This window comes from Hetaerina americana, unplaced genomic scaffold (genome assembly GCF_022747635.1).
Source record: "Hetaerina americana unplaced genomic scaffold, ioHetAmer1.1.p SCAF_3, whole genome shotgun sequence".
Taxonomy (NCBI): Eukaryota; Metazoa; Arthropoda; class Insecta; order Odonata; family Calopterygidae; genus Hetaerina; species Hetaerina americana.
Window position 1 is genome coordinate 60,527,851 of NW_027286874.1, and position 26,052 is coordinate 60,553,902.

The 26,052-nt window shown below is 39.5% G+C and overlaps 1 protein-coding gene across 2 annotated transcripts in view; it reads left to right on the forward strand.

Annotated features, from left to right (window-relative positions):
• The first annotated feature begins 2,411 nt into the window (after positions 1–2,411).
• The window catches only part of LOC139691012 (peroxidase-like), a 38,455-nt gene continuing 14,814 nt past the window's right edge, over positions 2,412–26,052 (forward strand). Inside the window, exon 1 of one of the 2 annotated variants that reach the window (XM_071588725.1) lies at positions 2,412–2,637. Coding sequence is in view for 1 of the 2 variants with exons in the window: in XM_071588724.1 (XP_071444825.1) it covers positions 23,181–23,412 (232 nt within the window). In the remaining variant the exon portion in view is untranslated. Of the gene's footprint in view, positions 2,638–22,922; positions 23,413–26,052 lie in introns of those variants that run through there. The other variant, XM_071588724.1, reaches the window with a different exon arrangement.

Sequence of the window (26,052 nt, forward strand, 5' to 3'; positions counted from 1 at the left end):
ACCAGATCTTCCTGGGAAACCGTAACCGACACAGGGAAAGTTACTGGCCCCCTACCCTGATGTGCGAATTTCACACGCCGTCGGGCTTAGTACTGGGTGAACTCTACCATCACCTACCAAACCAACATAGATATCGTTAATGAGTTTTCAGCCGGAAGAAGACTTATAAATATTAACCTAAACATAAAGATTCCAATGACACGTATATTTTTCCACTGATGCCCTGATTGCCTATTGATGCATTTGCATCAAAGGCTAAAAAACACCTTCACATTCCTATGTGCAAAACTGGTGGTTGTCTCTTATCTGCATTACGGACTCGCATAGGTTTCAGACGGATACAGGCTAATAAATATTCAGTAAAATATAAAAAACTATGGTACGTAAAAAGTATAGGATACGAGTGAGATCATTGAAAAAATAGAACGCATACTGGCTGTTTGTGTGAAAGGAAAATCACAGAATGAGATAAAGAAATCACAAAAAAAATGATGGTATTACGTGAGGATAACGATTTCACTGCATAATATTGACTTGTGCAACAGCGGCAACGTCATTTGGCCACGAAGAGCAAAAAAAAATATTTTTGCATCGCGATCGGCAGTGTGGGGAAATTCGCAGGAATGTGGAAGTGAGAAAACCAAAAAAAAATACCCCTCTCAATTCACTCTGATTCATTCTGTTTCCGGTTGGTCATAGAGATCCGTTTAAAACGGGAGGGTTTTGGGCAAATTTTCAGGACAGTCAAAGGTCATCTAATCATTATATCAAGCCGCAATGAACTCTTGAATAGTCTCATGAGAGTAAAGGAGATGTTTCAGTACGCACATTCCTAGGAGAGTCTTTCACATCACTTCATGCACTCATTAACAGTGAATGGTCTTCAATACTGCGGGTGCGGGCATAAAAACTCTTAGTCGGTGATTGCATGGTCGGAATTTCGATCAGTATTGCAACAAAGTATATGCGCGTGTGAGCTCATTGAACCTTTGATTTTCAGGAATCTCACAACTAAAAGTCTTTCATTTTTTCAGACAACTATAAAAACCAATTCTTCACTAAATTACGAGTGCTGTGTTAATTAATAAAAAATTGGCAATTTTCCACAAAATACAAGTTGTGGAAAACTGCCAATTTTTAATTAATCATGATATTCCACCATATAACGCCTGAAACGTCTCTTTTTTTCTTTTTTATTGCTAAGCTTTGTCTAAGGATTCCATGTTCATTTGACAACATAGTCGTGCATTTTAAATAATAATTTTTGACGTCTTTCCAACTGCTGGATCTAAAAATTGTTAAAAATTAGAAAAGAATCAAACTGTTAGTTATGTTTATTGGAATAAATATTTATAAAATATGCAGCTGTTAGCCTAAAACGGTAGGTCAATTCTTGATCGAGCGAATGGGCGGAAGACTATCTAAGATCGGCTTTTTCTTTGAGTCCGAATTCCTTTAATTTGGGCTTCATCATATTTAACGAGTGTTCCAATGGATCACTCGAAGAAAAACTCTTTTTATGCTTGATTTAAATCAATTTTATTGACTCGGCGGCAATTAATTCAGATGCGCACTGTTTGAGCTTTCGCTATGAAATAGCATCTTGTGCCAACATGCCTTCAAGTCACGCTTTACTCTGGATTCCGAAATACTTTTTTTATAAATATAAATTTTAAAACGCCTCTTATGAAATAATCGCGAAAACAATGCCCAATCCAAGAGGCACTCCGTTTTTGGTCCGAATTGATGTTTGCATAAAGAATTTCTTTTTCTCACTCCAACTGCTGTCTTCTCAACTCGCCTCGTGCTGTCGACATTGGTGCCAGAGAAAATCTGTCAGCCTTTGTGGAAACTATTTTATAAATATTATTGTGATGCTGACATGAAAATCATCAATGGAAACTCGCTGTGTCGAATCCTAACGACATATATGGACCCTGGCGATTGTTAACGTCGTAGAAGTAGTTCGATACCGATGCCCTATACTTCCAGCCTGTAGAGTGAGGCTTAAGTCTGATGACGCCTATGAAAACCGCACGATGCCGACGCGCATTCGATGTTCGCGTCGCATCGGCGTGGGAGCGTTCAATCCCGCCCACCGCTCCCCTGTCCTCCGCTTCCCCATCCCACCAACCTTCACTCCCCTGCCTCGCGTCCCCTCCTCGTCTACTCCTGACGTCATTTATCCATCACCCACCCACCACCCATTCCCTACTCTCCTCCTTAAGCCCCGCTTCCCCTTTCCCTATCACTCCCTCTCTCACTCGTCCTCCCCATCCCGGATGGCTTCTTGACCCCGGCGGTCCCCGCCCCCCTTTCCGGTCAAGCCCTCATCGCCTCCACCAACCCGATGGCACTTTTAAAAGGGCCCGAACTCAGTCCTTCCATCAGATTGGAAGACGGAGTCGAAAAAGAAACCAACGCCTTTTTCATCCAGACGAGCTGAAAGGAAGGAGCTCTCTCTCCACTGCACGCGTGAGGAATTAACTACACCGCGACGCCACGCTCACCGGCGGATGCACCACTGAGGACGCACGCTGGACTCGACGGAACGGTATACGAGGGGTACAACTGCCCGTCGAATCGACCATAGAAACTTTTGGGCTACTAGGATCCAACTCGCCGCGAAGTGAAAAGGTGAGCGAAGTCGATTTTAAGAGATGTACCCTCCGAAAAATTAGTAGGTCACTAGGGGTTAGTAGGGGACTAGGGGTTGCATTAGTCAATGCATTTAAACGAATTCGGCCTTTTGAATGGCGCCTCAACTCCGCAGCTAAAGGCCGAAAATATTCCACGATCCAATGGTGGAGTATAAGAACTGGAGAGCATTTTGAAAAAAATCAAACAGAAGACCTTTCTTGTCTCTCTCCCTCGCGTTCAATTTGAAAGTAACACCTTCGTGCCAAATACTTACAACCAAAGTCCTACAAGCGTCTCGTTCTGCAATGGTTTCAGTTTCCTAAAGGTGAGTTACAGGAATTAAGTTCCTCGGTTAGCATCGCATTGTCGTGTTCAGCATTGCTATTTTGCCCACGTGCATCATAAAAACTCTAGCATGAAGCATTAAACATCGATTGAACGGACTTATACAGGTATAATGGCAGAGTTCAAGTAATGACTAATTATAATTGGAGTCTCAGTGATTTCATTGCTACTCTAAATATATAGCATAAATGCATCCATAAATTAGAGCCAATAAAATTAATTTAACATTGAAACATGTGACATGTAAGAAATCGGCTTAGAATAGCGCGGGAACATTAATTAGGCATTAAAACATTTAAATGATTAGTGTCAATTTATTACCATAAGGTTTTTCGCAAGAACTGAAACGAGTCTATAGCAGTTACTTAACGTCGTAGCAGCACACTAACTCCTACATAAAAAAAGAAATAAATACTGCAAGTCTCAATTTATTGGTCATTGGAAGAGCTCTCATCGGTTTCGAATGCGTCTTCATGTAAAATCATCTAAAATAAGTGGAAAGCTATAATTTTTCAGTTCAGAATGTGCCCCGTCAATTTTACCAAGACCTCGGAGTCCTTAATTTCTGCTGCCCCATTGCTCTGATATAGCTGATTATTCGCAAGCCATCCACTTTAAATTCTGCGCCGTCTTTACAACGATGACTGACGCGAGTGTTGTGATCCCTATTCATCTCGGAACGCAAAATGCTTCCACTCGCCAAACGTGCCGCGAAACCATAACATCAAGTGATTTGCGCTTTATTCATCCAGGAGTACTTACTCCAAATGAAAAATGGCCTCGGGAAAGGCATCATCCTTTCGAGTGAAGTGGGTCTTCGAGGGACATCCAATGGAAATTCAACGTCGTCTGACTCCAACTGAAGAACATAAGATTATATTTGCCTCATAACCACGACGAATGTATCTCAGTCATCAAAGCAGAACTCCTGAGTTCTTCATGGTGAAGTTAAAGATAATACCGGAAATATTTGGCTCAAGAAATAGATAAAATCATCGAAGACCACCACCGCAGGTCGTGGCACTCAAATTCACAAGTTTCACAAACCACCTCGAATGGCTAATTACATGGGGTCAATTTATTATTCACTCGCGGGGTTAAATAGCGGATGCATGACTTTAGGCTGTTGAGCCTCTAGGTTCTTGGGTTCTCAACATAAATATTGCTAGCCACTAGATTGTGTGGAAATAAATTTTGCCTCTCTCTACCATTTTTTACTTCATCCGAAATGAATGGCCACCGCTGAAAGTTTTTGTATAATTCAAAGCCTCGTCGAATTTTGCTGGGTAGGAATAAATGGGGATGTGGTTATTTGAGTGCTGAAAGCAGTCCGAAAACTGGTCGCTTGGCAGTGATAGCGTATTTATCAATCAATATCATTGCGTTACATGCAGGTATAAAATTGAAGTTGTAATCGAAATGGAGTCGTGAATAGGAGATGACCATCGTGGAAAATGCCGGAAAATGGCCAATTTAACTTAAAAAGTCGTAATTATTGGTTAGCGAAATAAAAACGAGGAAAAATACTGGATATCCCGGACTAAGGAAACTTACCAAAAAATGTTTTTCGTTGTTTGCGAATAAAATTACGTTTTCAAAATAAATATAGATCCCCTACAGGTGCTAACTTTGCAAATTGTTAAATTATATTATAGCACACATTGAAGGCCAGTTTAAATGGCATCTTTAGCCTAACTTTTCTATATCTACATGGATGGGAATCCGGGAGGAACGTATGAAAAATTAAATGCATCTGGAAGAAGTCCAGCAAAATTATAGTCATAGAATCATTCTATCATCTGGAAACATTAGCAGTATGAAGTTTTTAGCTGAAGATACATTATAAAATTAAAAAGCTCGATCATATTTAACACTAATCAAAATAAAACACAAGGATCAAGCCCGTCACTTGAAAAATTCAGAAAGGATTAAAGCTAAAATAGTTAAAGACTGAATCCAGATAAATGAATATTTTATTTATCAGACGTAGGAAACGTTGTAGCTTAGAGGTTAGAACGTTCGGCGACCTACTGGCCGGTAATCCGGGTTCCTTGCCCTGAGCAATCGGACTCCCTTAGTTTCAGCAGACTATGCGATTGTTTAGGGTTCCAAAGCTTCTTAGGAATCCGCAGCTACCACAAGAAAAGGAAGTGGCACCATGAAATCAAAATTCGGGTGGATACCCTTCCTTTGTTTGCACTAATTTCTTAACGAGCAACATTTGCCGAAAGAAACGAATCAAAAATTCTAGGAGATACATACATTTTTGAGCAACTTTTGTTGAAAAATGTTTTTAATGCCGAAACATGGAAACCAAAATATCTTTTCAACTCATTCTAAGATAATTATTAATTAAAAGTACACGTTTTACTACGTAAAATTACTCTTGCTATGTAGAGAGTTAAATAACTCGTTTTTTAATAAAGCTAAATCAATAAGCGCCCAAGAACGTTTTAGTAGGTAGTGCATTCGCGGGATGACTCTAGACACACCCTGGATCTCGTCACATTCCCATTGAGATATAGAATGACCTCCGCAAACCAAAACGTGATCAAAGTCCATGCATTATCTCTTGAACTCACAACCTTCAGCTGATCTTTTGTTCTTGTTTGATGGGTATCTTCAAGTACTACTTTAAGGGCGATTTTAATTAGCGAGCATTTCCGCTGTTTTTTTACGTCCTGGGCTTTGCATTGAATATGACGCTTGTTATTTTGAACGCGAGGCTCGAAGTTAAGTTCAAGGAATGTCGGAGAAGCTTTCATAATTCAAAATAAAAATTTAGTTTCGAGAGTCGGTAAATGTAAATATTCAAATGCTTGTGTTGTTTTAACTGGTTCTATAAGGGGAACTTGCAGATGGCCAAAGAATGAAAAATATTCATGTACGAGAATTAACCTGAATTTACCAGCATTATAATATTGTGAGACACCGAAAAAGCATCTCTAATTTATATAAATACAGCCCAAAATTTCACAATAAATTTATTAACCAATTGTACTGTAAAGCATAAGGAATCCCTATTTTCACCTTCAAATCATATCACCAGGGATAGATAAAATATTACCGTAAATATTTCCCTCGTTACACATCAATTAAAATTAAATACAATAAATTCTATTATAAACCAACCATTTTCTTTTGAAAGACAAAATTTTATGTAAAAGTTGTGATTTAATAAGGAAAAATGAATACTTAATCTAGTGCCTAAAAAAAACTAGGTGGTTTCATCTTACATCCCGGTGTCACACTAGCACATAAATAGAAATTAATTTCTGAAAAATCTTCCCAAAATAACATTTTCATGTGAATTCACAAATTTCAGTTGAATGTACGCAATAAACCCAAAGTCGCAGACAAGGCTTGTAGTTGATGGTTCAAGCGAACGACATTATTATGCTTTAACATGCGCTTAAGAAAGATTAGAGAATCCGATTTCCTAAAAAGGAAAGTTAAGCTTCATCTTCTTGAATCAGCGTCGAACAGCGTATACTTATTAATTATTTTCTCTCATGAGGAAGATGGGAGTTTTGGTAGCCCAGTAGACAAAGCTTCCTGCTAATGACCACAGGGTTTCAAGTTCAAACCAGGACGATATTTCTGTATACCTCCTGCTGAAATCCAAGCGGTGTTTTTATCTGAACCTGAGACTTCTTGAGAACCGGAAATTAAGACAGTGAAATCAACTGGCTCCATTACATTGAATGTCTGAATTTTGCACGTAAAAGGGCTTAGTTCGAGGTGAGGTTTACACTCGCCTATATGAAAACTAGGTTGATGATTTAATGTGTGAAAATTACTTTAAAACATATAAAAACTACTATTATATTAAGTGATTAGCAATATTCAAATGAGATATTTCTGAGCAAATACATGTTTTAATATTTTTCAGACAGAAAATAGCCCTTCAGCATGACTGCATATAAATTCATTACTTAATACTTAGGTCTTAGTACATGAACAATGGAAGACTCGATAAGAATTAAATTCTTCAATTTAAATTAATCATATCTCCAAATACTGTGGGTGCTGTATTGGTGAATGAATAGGTGAAAACAAGAAAGAAATTAATAATGACCTCAAGAGTGTCTTATAAGGGGGTAGAGTTCACCACGTAACTCGGTGAGTGAAAAGAAAGCACATCTGATTAGGAGGAACAACTTTTTTTCCTGCAATACCGGTCGAAACCCAGAAAGTTCTGGTACTCAGGAAATGAAAAGGCTTCTGTTTTGCTTGGAGTTTTCAAAGACGCGAACCTGAGACTTTCCGAGCAGTATATTGTACATTCGAACGCACAAGGCTACCGCGTCTCCTGGAGAATTGATACGGAAAAGGTAAACCAATAAAATTATTACTACCTAAATTCACGAAGACGTAACAAAACAAGAAAATTAATGTCATATCTCTCTAAAACTTGAAAATGTAATGAGATTTGGAACATAATTTAATCAAATATTTTTTACTAGGAGAGCTATGTAGCGTTAAAGAAAGGCCCGAGTCGCAGGCCTACCGCTAAGGGCCGCAGCGCCACCACCATCCAAACCAGCATGCCCCCCCCCCCTCGCCCATATCCCAGAAGCTCATTCACGGTTAAGTGGCCACGGGCGACGCCTCACGTCCACGAAACTCGCCTACCCAACTCCCACTCCACACAAGCTAACCCACGAAACCACCTGCGAATGCGTATGGCGGCGCGTAGTTGGATGAAAGCAGCCTCACCGCCGCGTGTGTGACAGCCGGCCACGCTGCTCCGCCGCTATTCAAAGGGCGCCGATGCGCATTTCAGAGAGTTCGCTTGTGGAAACGTAATGGGCTCTCCATTCCGCAGAAGGAAGGCGGTGAATGCGTCCCTGTTCTCCAACTTGGTTGGCGTGTTTGAAAATAAATCAACTGCACTTGAAGTTAGATCATTTTTCTTCCTGGCGTCAATATCACAGTTAAGAGCCCTAGCAAGGAACACACAAAAGGCGTGGGAACAGTTAACAGTAGAAGGTATAATATTACCACCAGGTTTCTTATTGCGCGGATATTTTAACTCAGCATGTCCCAACGTAAATTACCACTCGCTTTTGATTTTACATAGGAATGATTAAGTTGTTTCATTTAATAATTAACTCTAATACAGGGTGCGGCTACATAACTTCCTTCCTGGTCAAGGCGAATGATTTTTACACTCTGAAATTGTTGCATTGAAATTCATATTGGCGGATAACTCCGTTAAAAGTTATTGTTACGGCATCTCCCGCAGTTTCTTGGAATAACTTTTTTCAAACGCAAAACGCTTTCGAAAAAGGAAGCTATGTTGTCTCTTTACCTGAATATCGGTTTGGTTGCTAAGTTTTTATTTACGCTTATATAAGTAAAACTTGATGTTACATTTATGCGACGCTATCAACGTATTTCGGCATTTAATGTCAATTAATTTATCAAAGTTTATTCCAATTGATAATCACCTACATGGCCCCCAATAAAATAACTACCAAATAAACCACTGTCGATAGATACGCATTACGTTCGCGTGGACATTAGCAAGGATTTTAAGAAAAATTTTACACATACAGGTCTGTATCTATCTTCGGCCTACGAATTCTACCCTCAGATCACTTTCATGCAAGAGGTTGATTCATAACTAAGCATAGAAGATGATACTAAATTATCAGCAGACGCGGTTTCTCATTGGGTATATTTTTTAGATGCAATAACCTATCTAATTCTGGGAATAAAGTGAAAGGTACTCGCAATAGAAAATCTTGGCTTTTTTTAATCGAAGTATTGGGCCCCAAATATTTCTTAAAAGGAAAAATACCATAGCTGTAAGCAATGTATGCACACGCTGGGAAATAACAATTCATTTCATCCTGCCCATTGACAAGAGCAAATCCGCTTTAAATAAAAATTATTGAATATTTCAGGAAAAAGGAACATATTTTCACTCAAATTGTTTACTTTACTACTGTAAGTTTCACCCTTCCTAATTACACTATTTGTATTGCGCTGGGGTAAATTTCGAGGGCTGTTTCGAGCGAAGTATTTTGTGGTTTGCATTTCTTCCGCGCTGGTGGATGCCTGCTCGGTCGGGAGACGAATGTCGAAGTTCATTACGTCGCCTTAATATCCCCCCATCTCTCTTCTCTGCATTTCTAATTGTGGGTAGCAAAAGAAGATAGAAAGGACAAAAAAACCACGAATTGCCTGTAACGCTACCGCTAATAAAGATATTTACAAGGTTATACAACTAAATAATGGCATATTTCCTTCTTCGCTTCTTTGATGCATCAAAAAGAGAAAACATTTTCACATATTTTCACTGTATAAGACTGCGTCATTTTATAAGATCGCGAGGTCAAGAGGCTAACAGCGCAAGGAGTGCTGACATTTCTGGTGGAAAACTAATCTTAAAAGAACATAAAAGTACGCCAGATAAGTACTATGCTTCATCTACAGGTACATATGTACTACGCTGCATCGACGTGCGCATAAGCGAACGATTAATTCGCTCCCTCTTCGTGTCCGTAAGTATATAAGTACTATGATCCATCTACATGTGCACTGGTACACAATTACTACGCACTTTCATGCGTCTCTTGGCATATACAAGAGTAACAGAGCGGATGACCTCACATCTCCATTCATACTGACTCTCTTACCTTGAGTGTGGCCTTCAATTTTTTCCACATCAAAGTTGACTTTACCGGTTTGGAATTGCATAACTAAAACTATGTCATCGGGACCAGAAAGATGATAACCCGCAAAACAGGATGTTATGAAAAACATTTCACCCGGATTACGGGGAAATATTCAAAGCTGATTTCATTCGCATTGGAAAAATTCGGATTCATCTGGAAAAAATCGACCCGCGACCACTCGCCGATCACGTGAAGGGTGAAAATAGGAAATGGGTCAGCAAGACTTTACTGGTGCGGTCCTCATGTCCTTCGAGAAGTCACGCAAATGGTTCTGGAGGTCATTTTTTATTATATTAACGCTGTATGCATATCGATTGTACGTGAAAATCAATTCCGGTGGATAAATATCAACATATAAATGCCATATGTGCTAGTGAAGATGTTTCATCAACTTTGACAGCCATCATAAAATGGTTGGCGATCAAGTGGTGTCTAATTCGTGGGTTACATATGACAACGCCTTTAAATTCACTGCAGTCCTGAAATACCCTTCCCGAAAAACTAAGGAGTAATTTTTTTTAGTACTCAATATAAAATGGTGGGATAAATAATTCCTATTTCACGGGAAATTATCACACAGAAGTTTAATAGCTCTAAAAAAATAATGACAGAACTAGATATGGAACCTAAGTAGAAAAATACGACGTTTACTCTCTATGGGAAAACTTTATCATAGCAAAGAGATTGTCCTCTCTTACCGCCATTACATGTTATTTATGTGTGTTCCGTGAACAACACACCACCTCTTCTATACATTCGATATTATAGTAAGTTACAGAGATTGATTTATTCTGAGAAAAAGAGGCTCGCTCGACCTCATGTAAAAGAAGCCAAAAGGAGACGAGTTGACGTGTAAGTTAAGCTTAAAACAAATTAATGGTCAGAAATTTATCATTAACAAACGTATTCCCAGAAAAAGAACTTAATGCCCATTTCAGCCTTTTCCGGAGGTGTGGATGATTACGATAAAGTTTTGCAAGACTTTCAGTCGACAGTCCAACTTCTCCTACATTCAATAGTATTCATGTTGTTGTAAAATTATAGCACGCGTTAAGAACTCGTTGAACGTTGAATTCACATACTTCGATTTCATGGGTGAGGAAGTGAAACCTCTTCATCCACCCTTGCGATTCAAATGAAAATATACTCTAGTAAACTTAAAAATGCAAGAACACGTTCTTGTTTGAAGTTTCCTACATTCCTTTCCCATCTCCGAACCTCATCACCTCAAAACCTATGCACTTGACGTCAGGAAAGACGTAAAAGCAAAATACGCTCCAAACCATAAATGAAGCTCTTCTCTTTCCTTCGATCTCCGTTCAGTAGGCTGGAGAAATCTTTTCGCCATCGTGGAGGCGACAGTGCGGGTGACTAACGAACAAGACATTTCAACAAGTAATTAAAAAACAGTTAACGAGTAAAATAATAGAATTGGAGCAACATAGGAACATGAACACTTCCGGAGTTCCGACAAAAGTTATAACACCATCGCCTAAAGTGAAAAAAATGTATTTTCGATATTCACGTATTTCTACGACCCACGCGACAGCTAACTCGCAACCGTCTTTCGACAACGGCTCGTTCTCTTTATTTCGTTCCCATTCAAACCATAGCCGCTGCGCAGTTTTCAACCAGGCGGAACCATGTTCCACGCCGAAACCTGACTTTCTTCGCGCCAAGCGGGCTTTCCGTCGCCCGTCTCCGCCGTTAGCACGTTCCGTTGCCCATGCTCCCTCGCCGCGGGCGTTCGTGGGAGGGATGGGGCGATCACGAGCCCGCTCCGTGTCCAGGCAAGGACTCCTTTTTTCCACACACAAACACTCTCTCTCTTGCATGCATCCGCCTACGCCACCACACCCTGCCTCTTCCCACCTGCCTTCCCGTCGCGACACACGGCGATGTTGCGGCTGGGCCCATATGTCCGGCCGGGCGTAGTGAAACTCTCCCGTGGACACGGAGGAAGAAGCAGCGAGGAATGGTCGCACGGGAACGGAGAACGATTCAAGGCCCTAGGGGTTCGGCATCACCACGCTTTAACCCACGCGATCTTCCGCGACAGGTTGGAGATATTTCTTGGGGTCCATTGTTGGTCGAAAATTTCCAATTACCAGCAAGGCATGTGACGCTATTCCACAAAGTTAAGCCTGAGGAATTACTTATGTGTCTATGTGTTTCCGCACCATCGATTTAATGCGCCGAAGTGGATTACTCATTACCATGCAATGATCGGACACGGGAGAAATAGAGAATATTGTCACTGGAAAAACCAATGCGGTGCCAGAAAACCCTCAATCTTTTCCAACCAGTTCGGGTAAGCTGGCCGCGTTATTAAGTCTGCGCATTGGAATCAACCCCAGGCCGCTGTTTGGTCACCGTGGGATTACTATCTCTATGTTGAATTTAAAATTCAATATGGCCACAACCGTCAAGGACTTGAATAACATCTTAAGGTCGATGGGCCGATATCTGAATGCCATTGGTTCAGCTGGACTTTGGGAAATAGGTCCCAGGCATGCAGAGAAAAATGGCAAATTACGTGGGTAGTTTTTTAAACTCGTGATTACAAAAAAATAAGTAGCGTATGCTCATGGAGGACGCGATATTTTTATCTCGCTTCTGCCCTAATTCGCAAGTGATTCGACTCTTTCAATTCAACTTTTTGATAAAAGTTTACGTAAGATAATCTGAAATATAAGATTCAAATCTTTCTATATTTTATACCTCAATCATCCCGTAAATTCGTTTAAAATGAAGTTCTCCAGTGTTTTCAATTTTTATGCGGGTGCAACGAAGCCATAAAGAGTTTAACGCAACAAAAACAATGTTCCAAATATAATGTCTACCCTGATTTAATGACCATAATAACAGCATTTGCTTTCATTTCCTTAAAAGATCTGAGACACCCACAATGAAGACCTAACATCTCTCACGGCAGAACCTCTGTTCGACCTTTCCGTTGACGTACTCTAAATTAAAGATGACGAATCCAATTCCAAGGGCCCTCGGTGTAATCCTTGAATTTAATTAAATGGAAAATTTGCACAAAATTTTACGAATTTTTCATTTCTTTGTCCCATTTTGTTAGTTCGGAGATTTCAACAGGTCAAGTGTGAAACGCTCTCACCGTATGTGCGTGAGATCATAATCACCAGCAACTAACCCCAAAAATGATATCCAAGGCAAATAGACTTAATGTGAAAACCTCAAGTTGTATAACGTTTCTGTCGTCTCAGGTGTCAGATAGTGCTAATTCTTCATGTATTCAAGTCTAGGAGGTACTCAGAGCATTGGGTAGTATTCATAAGATCACAATTGTGTTGACTGAATAAATTATTTTTCATCGCAATAACATGCCAAATATTTTTTAAAACATCACATCGAGCCGGACCTAACTGGAGTAGAGATCAAAAGCAAATTCTGTGTACACCTTGATATTGATGCATTTTAATATGGTAATGTTTTTAATACAAATATTTCGATTTTTCAAAGAATATTTATCCAATGTGTACTAATTAAATGACATACATGCATCATTCGTTGAAGAAATGAAAGCAACAATTAAAAATTGAATCACATAAAATACATATGACAACTTTCCATCCACAGCTTTTGAAATTTCTCCGTCACTGGATAATGTGTTCTAGTTCCTCTCCGCTCCATGCCTTTAAAGAAAAAATTGATTCCGTTAAACTTAGAGCAGGAACATTCATTAAAATTCTTCTGGGATTGACGTTTCTTCAAGACTTGTGACATTGCATTTCGTTGGCAAAATTATAATGAAAAGTTCCGAACGAAACAGAAATTGCGAAGGACAAGTTTTTTGGCTCATCCAACTAATGTCGTACCTCATCTTCCAGTCGATAGGACTATGTTATGAAACCTCCCTTCTCATGCGGTTTTTTGCCATACCAAATGTCTTTTATGCTGGGAAAAAAAGCTGGGCCCCTTTTTAATGCTCGACTTCCTGTTTTCCTTCTTTTCGACAATCAGGATTCACCGCCGTAAAAAAAACAAGCATATTGTTTAAAATATTTTTTCGGTCGAATTGGTAAAATTCTCAAACCAATATAAACTGCTTAGATGACGCCCAATAGTTTTCTATGGATGTCATCATCGTGTTGTGATTAGTTGGCGTTCCTTCTTAGATGAATCAATGAAATGCAATAGAGAGTAAACGTCAAATGCGCTGATTTGACACCATATTCAATATATTTAATTAAAACAAATTTGAAGAATGTGTCTGTGGAAGTAAACGTATAAAAAATTAATGTACAGATTAATCAGTTCTGGTCTAAACAATTTATAGGTGAAGCAATATTCTATTTCGAAGCCTACGCAAAATAACTTCCATTGGCTAAAAACTTAGTGCCTATCGTATTTCTCGTGATTCATACGGAAAAACAAATCTGAATTGGTTCAATGAGGATATAATATTTATAAAAAACAACTGGAAATAGAGTAATCTTGATTGTTCACATTGTGGCACAAAACAGATATGTAAAAACACTGGTTTTCCAACGGACAGTCAGTAACAGTCAATCTGTTGAGTTAGTGCATCAGCCGCGCTGCCATTTTCGCTAGAAATTTCCTATCTGCGGTGCCATTTCTGTGAGTAGTGGCCTTCCATGTAGGTATGCAGTTCACAAATGGGCTATGGAATGTGAGGTTTACGTTATTTTCACGTGGACGAAGTTGTCGCAAAACTTATTTCACTCTCCTGTGCTTTACTTTGTGGGCGGGCATACTGTATAGAGACTGTTTATGCGGTAGATCAGTTCCACAGATGTACATGGCCAGCGGTACCGCTGTAAGGATTCAGGAGAGGTGTCGTATGAAGCGTCGAATAAGGTCGTGCTCAACCCTAGAGAAAGACTGGACAAGACAATTCTAGTCACCATTTTTCGCACTGCGAGAGGTGATTCAAATGCTAAATTTTATGACCACAAAGTATTATGTGTAATAACATCATTTGTGTATATATATATATATATATATATATATATATATATATATATATATATATATATATATATATATATATATATATATATATATATATATATATATATATATATATATATATATATGTGGGCCGCGGTAGTCCAGTGGGTAGAGCGTTGGACTGCTGACCAGAGGGTCCCGGGTTCGATTCCCGGGCAAGGGACTCTGGGCGCCTGCAGCTCCACAACTCCAGCAGCTAAAGTGATTTTTCGAGTACCAGGTCTTCCTGGAAAACCATAACCGGCACAGGGAAAGGAACTGGCCCCCCTACCCTGATGTGTGAATTTTCACACGCCGTATAGGGCTTAGTACTGGGTGAACTCTGCCGTCACCTACCACACCGACCTTCGGTTTGATTACTGTGTTTATGTATATATATATATATATATATATATATATATATACATTTGTGTATATATATATATATACACATAATATATATGTATGTATATATATATATATATATATATATATATATATATATATATATATATATATATATGTATGTATGTATATATATATATATATATATATATATATATATATATATATATATATATAATCTAGACAATTATTAAATACGCTGTATTAAAAAAAAATTGTTGATACTTCCGATCCGTGTAAACCAATTTTCCAAAAGGAGCCAAGAAAACCTGCAAGAGTAAAGATAATCTCAAACTCGACCCTCTGCTATTTCCAGTGGACAATAATTGACCCGCCTTAAAACGCCGAACGAGAGTTGCCACAGGTAAGCCTTGAGACTAATATTCCTTTGAGCGTCCCGCTTAAAGCTTCGAAAATCACAAAAAAATTCCAATCGTCTTGGTCCATTGGTGACCCTCAACGATGTGAGGTCATTGCATGCAGGTTGCCTACGTGATTTCCGCGGAGTAAGCCATCTTCGAGAATGTATCGCAAGGATGTCAGCATTCGCTACGCTCCTTTCCAGCAAATACTCCAATTGAAAATTAACCTGGCGCACAACATGTTGGGTTGTTTTTTGCTTTCGTGATAAAAAGATGACATCTGTTTTCAATTGCTACTTGTTTGCGGAGTGACAAAGAGATTTTTGCTTTTTAAATGTAATTTTTATTATTTCACACTTAAGCCGTATGAGATATCCCACATGATCATTCATAGATGCCATCGGCCGTCGCCTGATAGCTTGCTTGAAGATAACGGCTGCCCTTGATTGTTTATTATGTATATAAATGAGCTTGTATCGACAGTAGTTAAATGTCATATGCACTCCTTTCTAAAATCAAAGTGTGCATCATCCCGATATTAATTATGTTATTTTACAGAAATAAACTCAACATTTCGCAGTCTACTAAGATTTATTTATCAAATCGTAAAAATGTTGTTGTTATATATATATATATATATATATATATATATATATATATATATATAACAACAGCGCACGTATACACAAATCGTACATATATTTGTAGGTACAAATAACATTTGAGAAGTTGTAGAGCGTTGGACTACTGACCGGGATGTCCGAGTTCGATTTAGGGGACGCCTCTTAGCACCCTCAGCTTCACCCATTCTAGTACCATATATTCCTGGGAAACCATACTTGGCACAGGGAAAGGAAACGGTCTACCCTCACCCATCTACCCTCACCTATCAAACCAAACTGCGATTGCGATTAGCGTGGAAAACCAGGAATCCATTCGACATTAATTATGGAATTGGGAGAGGGAACTCATTCTTGATGAGTGTTTAGCAGGTTATTCTATGTCGTTATATACTATATGCCACCTTTGATTGCTTGCCAAATATACATGCATTTTAAAGAGACAAGAGCAGAACATTATATGCAAATTTTGCCCGTGCTGGGAGAAGATCGTGAAATTCAGTCAAACTAAAACAGTTTAGTACGGGACCCGGCATGTAACAAAAAAACCTGATTTTGAAAAGACGATACACATTCATTTCGAAAACAGCTCCATTTGTCTATTTCGTTCATAGGACTTGGTGAATTGGTCGGGTGATTCGCTGTTTCAACCCCGACCACGTCAATTAAAAAGTTTTAAAGCAAGGGAAAGCGAGTACATTTGTCGACTATTTTTGAAATGATAATCACATTGCTGTCAGCGTCGCGAATTCGCGAAAAATCGCGAATGGGTTCAGAAATTTGAGCTCCAAGAGTATTCTTCCCTGGTTTAAGTAAATCATTGTTAAGTGAGAGGAAATGTATCGTATTTTTTTAATGTATTGTGCTTTGACCTTCGTCCAAACACATTGAAATTCAATCCGCAGGAAAGCATTCATATCGCTAAAAATTTAAACAAAAAAAAGGAGGCCCTAGAGTCGGCAGGCGTGCATTAAAGGTGAGATGCAGGACGCTGTTCAGCTATTTACGCTGGGCTCGAGGATGTGGGAAATGGGTGCTAAAAATGTCTCGACCAGAGGCTTCACAACAGGATATTTTCATTCTCTTTCCTAACTCTATTTACACCCCACTGTCTTCAGTTTTCGGATTGGAAACTGTGGTTTTCATATGCATATAAAATTAAGAAATTAAGAACGAATTTGAAAATGTAAGTAGGGTAGAACTTTCGTCCTCGGACGAACTAGAAGATATCCCCCAATCCACGCAGTAACATGTGCTCTGGAACAAGCGAGAGAGAACTCGGATACACGCTCAACTCTTTCACTCGGATGCCCTTCAAAAAATTCATGAATGGTGACGTACGGACCGTCCTCCATGATTCTTATTTCAAAGCTTGGTGCGCTGACCATCTACCCTCCCCTCATTCGCGTGCGCAACTCAAACGGATTCTCCCACGCGGAAGCGACGAAGCTCCCTCCTTTCCCCTTTTGCGGCGAAGCTTAAGAACTGCGATAACCCGCATCAACGAATTGCTAGATACCCGCAAATGCGGACGATCGCCCGCAGGAAGACGCACCTCACTTCCCCGTTGCGTAAATGCGTTCCCTCACAACTCCCCCCATTCCGCAGCGACATCTCAGCCACTCTTCCGCGGCGAGAGCGAAGGAGTATTTCATCTCCCCTTCGCCCAGAGGTCACCGAGTTAGGTGGTAGCTAGCTCCAGCATGCGAGAGGGCGTGGCGACGGAGGGGGATATTTCAGGGTCCCCCTTGCCACCACCACAAACGTGAAGGAGTAAACAAAGAGTTAGAAGCGTAGCCGAGACAGTCTCGTCCTATGGCGTACCTACGCAATCATTACTAACTTCTCAAGGTAACACCGCGCGCAATTTCAAGAGGCGTCTCCGTCACGGCAGGCATGAAGTATATATGCGTTCTAGTACTTCATAAGAGACTTGAGATTAACAACGATAGGCTCGTCACATGTATGGAGATACGGACGACGAAAAAACCGCTGCACGCTTCACAAGGCAATAAACACACGACGAGGGGATACCTAGCATTTTGTTGGAAATTTCATTTGCAATATTTAGTGATGCACGAATGCGTTCAAAGCGCTTTTACATAAGACAGTATATGGTTGTTTCCTTGGTACGACGGTAACTCATTAAACACAAATGCACAGTAACATATACGCATTCTTTTTTTACAAAAAACGTCCCATGCGAAGTGGGGTTCTTCCCAATTTGGCGAAAGTGGCGAATGCATGTAGCGGTCCCAAATTTCCCTTTAAGCAGTGATTTTCAACCTTGTTCTTCCAGTGACACCCGTATGCCCTCAGTTTAGCGATTTATTCTTTCAGGAATGCCTATTTCTTTATATATGTAATTTTGCACAGACATGATTTAAAAAAATAATAACAAATTAAGTATGCCATCATCAGGATTTTTTACCAGGGCAAGACAGCTAGGTATGTTTGTCATAGAGTTACGAAAGGAAAAAATCCTTCTCAAAGATACTTCTTTGTGCCCAGATACCGATTCCTACTCTTTATTGACATAACAACAGGATTCAGGGTTTAGTATCAAGGTGCTAATACATCGGTACGCCGGAACGCAGGTTGAAAACCATCACTCTAGGGTATAGGTATTCAATTTGTGCCATTTCGCTTTTGCAAAGGATTGACTGACTTTATTTTGGGGCATGTAAATTTTTTTCATTAAAGCTAACTGAGAGCTATTGAGAGAGATTTTTTAGTTTAGTATTAATTCACCGTAAATGTTATGCCGTAAAATCATTCATGACAGCAAAAAATCTTATCGGTAAAAGACGAAAAATGTCATATTACAACGATTGATACCAACGACTGATATTGACACATTGTCCTTTTCTTAAAATGTGCCCTCCAAAAATGATGTGACGCCGTAAGCGGCCGTTAGTCAAACTTCATTCAGTATTATCACATTCCGGAGCCAAAGAGTTATACCTTCAACAGTTTCACCATGCATGGTGTCGCGCTCTTCCCATAATCTCCTCTCTCTGTCTGCTATTAACTATTCAGGAAATTCTTAACTTTGCTTGCTGAATGAATTTCACTGATAAAAATTTCCCAATCACGGTCGTCACCACGTCACACATTTACATCCCAAAAAATCACGAAGGATAAGCTAATCAAACACTCAACATTATTAAACAGCAAAACTTGCAGAAAATAATAGAGAATAAAGCATTGTGATATACTATATTTCTCCGGTAGCGAGCTGATCGTTTTGCCATTCTAAAAAGTAATAACTTCTTTGTTTAGGTCAATCATTATAACAGGTGGGCGCTGGATATTCATTAACTTTAAACGTGAGTAACTTGAGATAGTTTTCCATGCCGTAATAGATCATAAGTCCATTTAGCTATAAAGGGAGGCGGCCGACAGCTGAGTTAATTTGCACCACCCGGAATGAGTAGGTAATATGGTCGAGGAAGGATTTTCAGGGAATCGGGGTAGGGTGGAAAAAACCTACTCTATTCGAAATATGCCGAGGGGACCTCTATTTAACGCCCTATCTGACGGACCCCTCTTGGAGTGCTTTCCGAATAGTACAAAAGTAAGGTTCTAGATACCAATGAAAAATCCGCCACCAGGATTCGAACCATGTATGTAAAACTACATTTCCACCCTGGCGAAAAGCAGATCTACCCTTGTTCCTTTCTTCAAGAATTCCTCGCCTATCTCCATCTCCATTTAAGATGTAGTTTTCCACGAACGATTAGGGATCAGATTAACACTACCCGACCGCGGTAGGGTCATATTCGGATCAAAATTAGTCTGGTGTGTATTAATCCCTGCCGCACACCCTTGAGGTGGCTTGTAAAAATGTCACCTGTCCATCCATACTAGTAAGATCACTAGTATTAAGCACGTTCATCTACGTGGCTCCTGCATGGGCATATTCCAAAAAGAAGAATACTAAGCAAATCACCACAATTCACAGCAAATGCTATCGAACACTAATATCAGCTCCCTTGTTTTTCAGAAACTCCGTCATTTTTCGCGACCTAAAAAACCTAAAAACATTCCCGTAATTTATCGCCTCATTAATTCAAAATTTTGCGACAGCCTTCGCACCACGGGAAACCTAATATCATAAATCTGAGATTACAACTCCTCCGCCTCCCCCCCCCCTCCCCCCGAGGCAGAATTTAACGTCCCAAATCCTTTCTTTCCCTCAGCTAAACCCTCCATTGTTCCTTCCTCTAATCTCACCATCTCCAACGTTCCCAAATGGTGTGACCCGCGAGTATGATTTGCATCCAAAATGAAATTTAGCATTCTAGTAAACGACCCCGAGTCAGCAAACAAGAACACTAAATCGAGTGGAAGAAGTGCCTGTGAAATAACATCGCTGTGGTCGCAAGTTGTAAAATTCACAACATTCATTTGAATTGGGGTCTTAGGGGTGTAAAACCGGTTCACTAATGACTTCGTCATCCTGATCCCCTTTCTTATTTTATTCGCGCGGGCATACGGAATAAATTTCAATAATTCAAAAACAAACACTTATCAAAAACAAACACAGGTTATCGTTCGAAAATTGAGACCAATATGATTTGAATTTTCAAAAATTTGAGAACGAAATATTAAGTTAGCGGAAATTTGAGTATTAATGCGGGACGTGAGAAAAATCACTCATATGCTGGGAAATTCCCTGGATTGGGGAGCGTCTGGCATGTGCTTGTTCCTTGACCACGTCATCTTCAGAACTGGATTTGAAAGTGATAACATAAATGAAAACGAATCTCAGAGTATACTCAGGATACACGTGGTGGCATTGACTTGAATTAATATATTTATTTATGAAAATCAACTAAATTACTAAGTATTCGATAAATGAGAAGACACGTCTGGAAAACTTGTTCCTATTGAATCTTATCATTCTCATCAATCTCTGAACATACTCCTCCGTTCTACCTCTCTTTCTCAATATTTCGGTTGGGTGTGAATCGCTCTTCAAATGGAAACACTGGAAAACTTCTTTAAAAGATGCGCCATTGGTTGTCCCTGGCGGGGCACGTCCTCATGGAGGACACGTGAAGCAGCAATCAATAAATGCGCACAGGTATACACCCCCGGGCAGAAGCAGCTCGTAAATGGAATGACCCGGTGGAAAACCAGTGAACATCTTCAACCACCATGCCAGCCATAAGACGAAATTGAAGCTTCTGAAATTCAAAATTTAACAATTTAAGCTTGCCGTAAGCCCATAATTTGTTTTTTTGTCGTTTTACAAGGGAAACAGATCAGCGAACAAACATAAGCAAAATGATGCTTCGGGAATTTTCAAATGGAACCCATATTCCCTATCATAATAATATACACAGAAAACCTAATGATCGAATGTGACCCGAAGCGATTAATTTTTAAATGTTGAATTATTGGATTGATAAAAACAATAAAATGTTGGACCCTAAATGTATCTGACGAAGAATTCTTTTTAGGTTTAAGTAGGTATTTTAGTACCCTGCAAGCCACCGCTAGGTTGTGTGGCAAGGGGTGAATACACACAAGAATAACTTTGACCCGAATATGACCCTTCGTCGGTCGAATAATGTTATTCTCTTCCCTTATCGTTCGTGGAAAAAATTAAATCTTAAAATCTACCTCTCCTACCCTTATACTCTCTAATGTTATTGACATCATCTCTCCTATCGTAGTACGATGGGGATAGTAATACATTTTCAACATCACTGCTAAAGAAAATCCTTCCCATTAATTCAAAATATTTAATATGTAATTAAATCTTCGTTTTGTGAGTGATTCCCAGCCTAACCCCTCTAATATTATGGATAAGTTACTAAGTTTATCATATCAGCGTTTTACAAATCTAGCTCCTCTACGCTGCACGCGATCCCAATCGGTAATCAATCCAATTTCGTGAGGATCCCATACACTAGCAGCATACCTGTATTCTAAATCAGGCCTAATTAGGTCTTTAGCTAATATGTGTGCGGAATGAAACTAAAATGGTACAGTCAATTGGGAAAATGACAATGAGAGCAAACAGATCTACTTGATAGAAATTTTATTCAACCTACAGAAATAAGGAAAGGGAGGTAAAAAACGATCATTTTATTTCAAATTCTTGTGGTTTTCAATGGCAATTCAGTGTAGTGCATAAAGGAAGACGTTAACAGTTGATAGCCTCTTCTTTCACAATAAGACGAGAACTGGAGGTTTATAAAGAAACAAATGCGATAATAGTTTCAAAGTTATAACTTCATTTCCCTACCTTCCGTTCTCCTTGGTCTTATTGAGATTAGTTGTGATACACGTATGGTTAGGAAACAATGCTGCTCGCATGAGGCCTAATTTTCCGGTGGATTTCTTATAATACCTTAAGTCCGACGCGTAGAATTCAGCATTCTGAATTTATGCACAGTTATACTTGAAAATATTTCTGATTTGACATCGATTCGGGGTCAATGACGTGAGTTGATAAAAAAAGCGACAATTTTTTCCGATGGAGCAGCGCACGAAAGGATTGATTTTACACTACGGGTCACGAGCCGGTTTCCGAATATGAAAGTAGTTTTCACGGGCTTAGAAATACCTTAAAATGAAAGATACATTTCAAGAATGAGCAAGATGAAAATGTTAAAATATTTCAACCCACTCCAGACGCACCCTTGAGAAGAGTCGCGAGGTCGTCCACGAACCCTTCGACTGAAGGGCTATGGATGGAGGAGGGTTGCGTTGTCTTTCTTGCACGCTCAAACCACGCGATTCCCCTCTTCCCCATTTGCTTTGCCCACCGCCCTTCCCCTATCCCAACATCCCCGACTTCCCCACCGCCCGAGAGCGCTCTCCTATATACACACCGGACGCGCGCGCGGAGCAAGGTTCAGTTCCCAGCTGGCAGCTCACGGAGCAGCAGCAGCTGTCACTAATCCCACCGAGTGCAGAGAGATCTTGGCCACGCCGAAACCCCTTGTTGTGATTAGTTTATAACAGTAGAAGTCCGTCTGTCGACTAATCTATTCATCGAACTTAAAAGGATCATAGCACGCGAGGGCGAACATTGTCGACGCCGTGCAACTACAGAACGAAGAGGAGTCGGGACGGAGTAGGCGAAGGAGGAATCCGGCGGCTTCTTGGATTGTCGCTCTGGGAAGATGAAGATCGCGAGCCTTAAGAAGGCGATGATAGGCGAGGGGGAGAGGTTGCCGGAATCCGCCAAGGCCCTGGCGCATTGGTTTCACCAGAAGATGCAGAAGTCCCCACCGCCAGAAGACAAAGCGGCCCTCGAAAGTGTGAAGAACTGTGAAATGTCCGAGAACGAGAGAATCGGGAGGAAAGAGGATGATGAGTCGGGGAGAGGGAGGAAAGTCGCAAGGTTCCTAGAGGGTGAGTCCGCTGGAATAAAATTAATCGGGTGGAGGGGGAGATTTTTTATTAAAATTTTTAAACATGACTAATCTTACCAGTAAAATAAATAAGCGGTGGTCACAGCAGGCGTGCGTCCAACAGCACAGCTTTGTGGAAGGTTTTTCACGTCGCGAGTAATCGACGCTCCCGCAGCGTGAGCAGCGGTGGTGCCTGAAAGCCATACAATGGTGTTACTTCTCGCCTTTCAAAACATCGCGCCACTTGCTCGGCGTCGAGTCATAATCGAAATTTCACCGGTGGGTGTGGATCACGCGGAGGACGACGGAAAATTCCTATGACCGTAGCGGAAGGAAAAGGGAGAGAGGATAGGAAATGAATAACGTGCATTAGCGAACGAATTTCGTCGGCGGCATTCCGTAGAAATGCAGTCGACGCGCGGGGAAATTTTATGAATAAGCATTTAAAAGAAGCACATGAAAAAATAATAAAACTTGAACTACTATCATTTAATATCCTGGTTAAGTGCTCTTATACGTTTGCAATAATGTCTAGCCAGTGAAATCAACTGTGTAACTGCGGCATGAAATAGGTAGTTGCTCGTAAAGTGATTTTATGACGAATTATGGTCAGAAATTTGAGTTCAGAGGTTAGTACCCTTTTATTTTGACGAAAAATTTGATGTTTAGTTTAAATGTTAAACGTAGATTTGCTGGAACACCGAGCTTGTCTGGGTATAGTGATACTTTTACATTATGTCATTGATGCATTTACATTTGCAAACTTTAGTATTAAGTGAAAATCTGGATTTAAAATATTAATTAAGAGAATGGGAGTTATATTAAGATTAACATCGAAAAAAGATAAACGATAAGTTTTATTTTGGCTGGGTTGGAATGAAATATTTTGAAAAAAATGAATTCCTAAATTTTCGTTTCATTGGTTTATTATAAAAATCCTGAGGGATTAAAAATATGAGCATAAGCATAGCTTTTTACTCATTATCATTTCTGACTTTTGCGATGCTGCTCATCGGAACGACCCGGCAATGACATTCTCCTATTTTTTAGAAAACAAAAGAAAATAGCGCAGTGATTGCTTATTGAATTCTAAACTCTTTATTGAGTTTTCCCAAAATCGAGACCTTCTCTAGTGTAGTTCGTCTAGACCCTGTCTAGACGAAATTTACATGAATTCCTCGGTTTAAAGTGCTTACAGGGGATATTATTTTTTATTGAATTAATGTTGCCCACTTTTTGGCATCCTTAGATAGCATTGCGGACAAAAGTACTCCACAATAAGAAAACTCTCCGAAATATTTTTGTATGCTATACAGACCCATCTCGTGATAATTATTAAATACGGTGAAGGCCAATGATTTCGAAAATATTTTTTGTGCATAGTGATAATTTTTTTCTAGATATTCTGCTCAATTTGTACGTACGTGTCTTGCGCCGGTAGAGGTAGGGGCATGAGATGAAATCTCTCTGAAAGATCAAAACCTTGCTTTATTTTATGCAATTTTTTTAATGTTTGCAATATAATAAGTTCTGGTTTTCCGAAGTGGGATGAAATAAAAATTACATGTCGATATATTTTGAGGAACAATAGAATGAAAAGAGACCCGAAATCCCTTGCCTGTTTATGTCATTTACGAAACCACGTATTTTGTAGGATTCAATTTCGAGAGTAAATTCATAATGTAGTAATATTCGCACGGTGAGAGCGAAATGGAACATTTTTCCTCTAAAACCAATATTAACAATTTTGCTATTGGGTCATTTGCAAGGGTGCTATTTAGATGCTATTTAATGAAGTGCAATTCATATTATGCTAAAATGAAATGCTTTTTGGAGCGCACCATTAATTAAAGTTTCTTCATTTAGAATCTCCATGCTGCTCTTGCCATTGAAATAGACCTTTCAGTACGTATCATTTTGTTGTTCTTTTTTGTAAACAAAGCAGTTATTTGTACAAAATACTACCGTTAATGTACAATAGAAAATATATGAAACAGGCAATTAGTATTTCCGAATAAATGGTTCCCTGAATAACCTTATGTTCAAGTAACGGGGTCGTATTCCGGAGGTTCATGTTCACATAACGCCCTCAATAATGATCGAAGCGAGAGGTTAGGGACAAGTAAAGAATGGATTTATTTAAAGAAGCAGATTTCTTTTGTTTTATTTTAGAAAGAAACAAAGATAAAGGACCTTATCCTCAAACATCTATCTGGGCCATGGACGGCACCCAAATGACTGGGTCATCGAAATAAAAAAACACCCAACTCATGGTGACTTCAATCGTGGAATAACGACAAATAGAATAAACTTATCTCACTCAGTAGATTGCATTGAACAATAGGAGTGGAATATATATCCTCGAGAATCCACAGGAAAGATAGATGAATGTAAGGCTTCCGACTTAAGAACGAACTTCGACACAACTTGAAATGAACTTATAATTATTACTACTTTCAATTATTGTCGAAAAGGATTTCAGATCGATCAGTAGTTTAACTCCTTCATTTAAATAGCTTTTCGAAGTGAAAGCCATATTTTATTAGTTGATGATGATCCTACTTGACGATGTATCCTAACCCATAGGTTTAATAGTTCTTGTATTTTTACCGTGTAATAACTTGGATATATTGATTCAAAT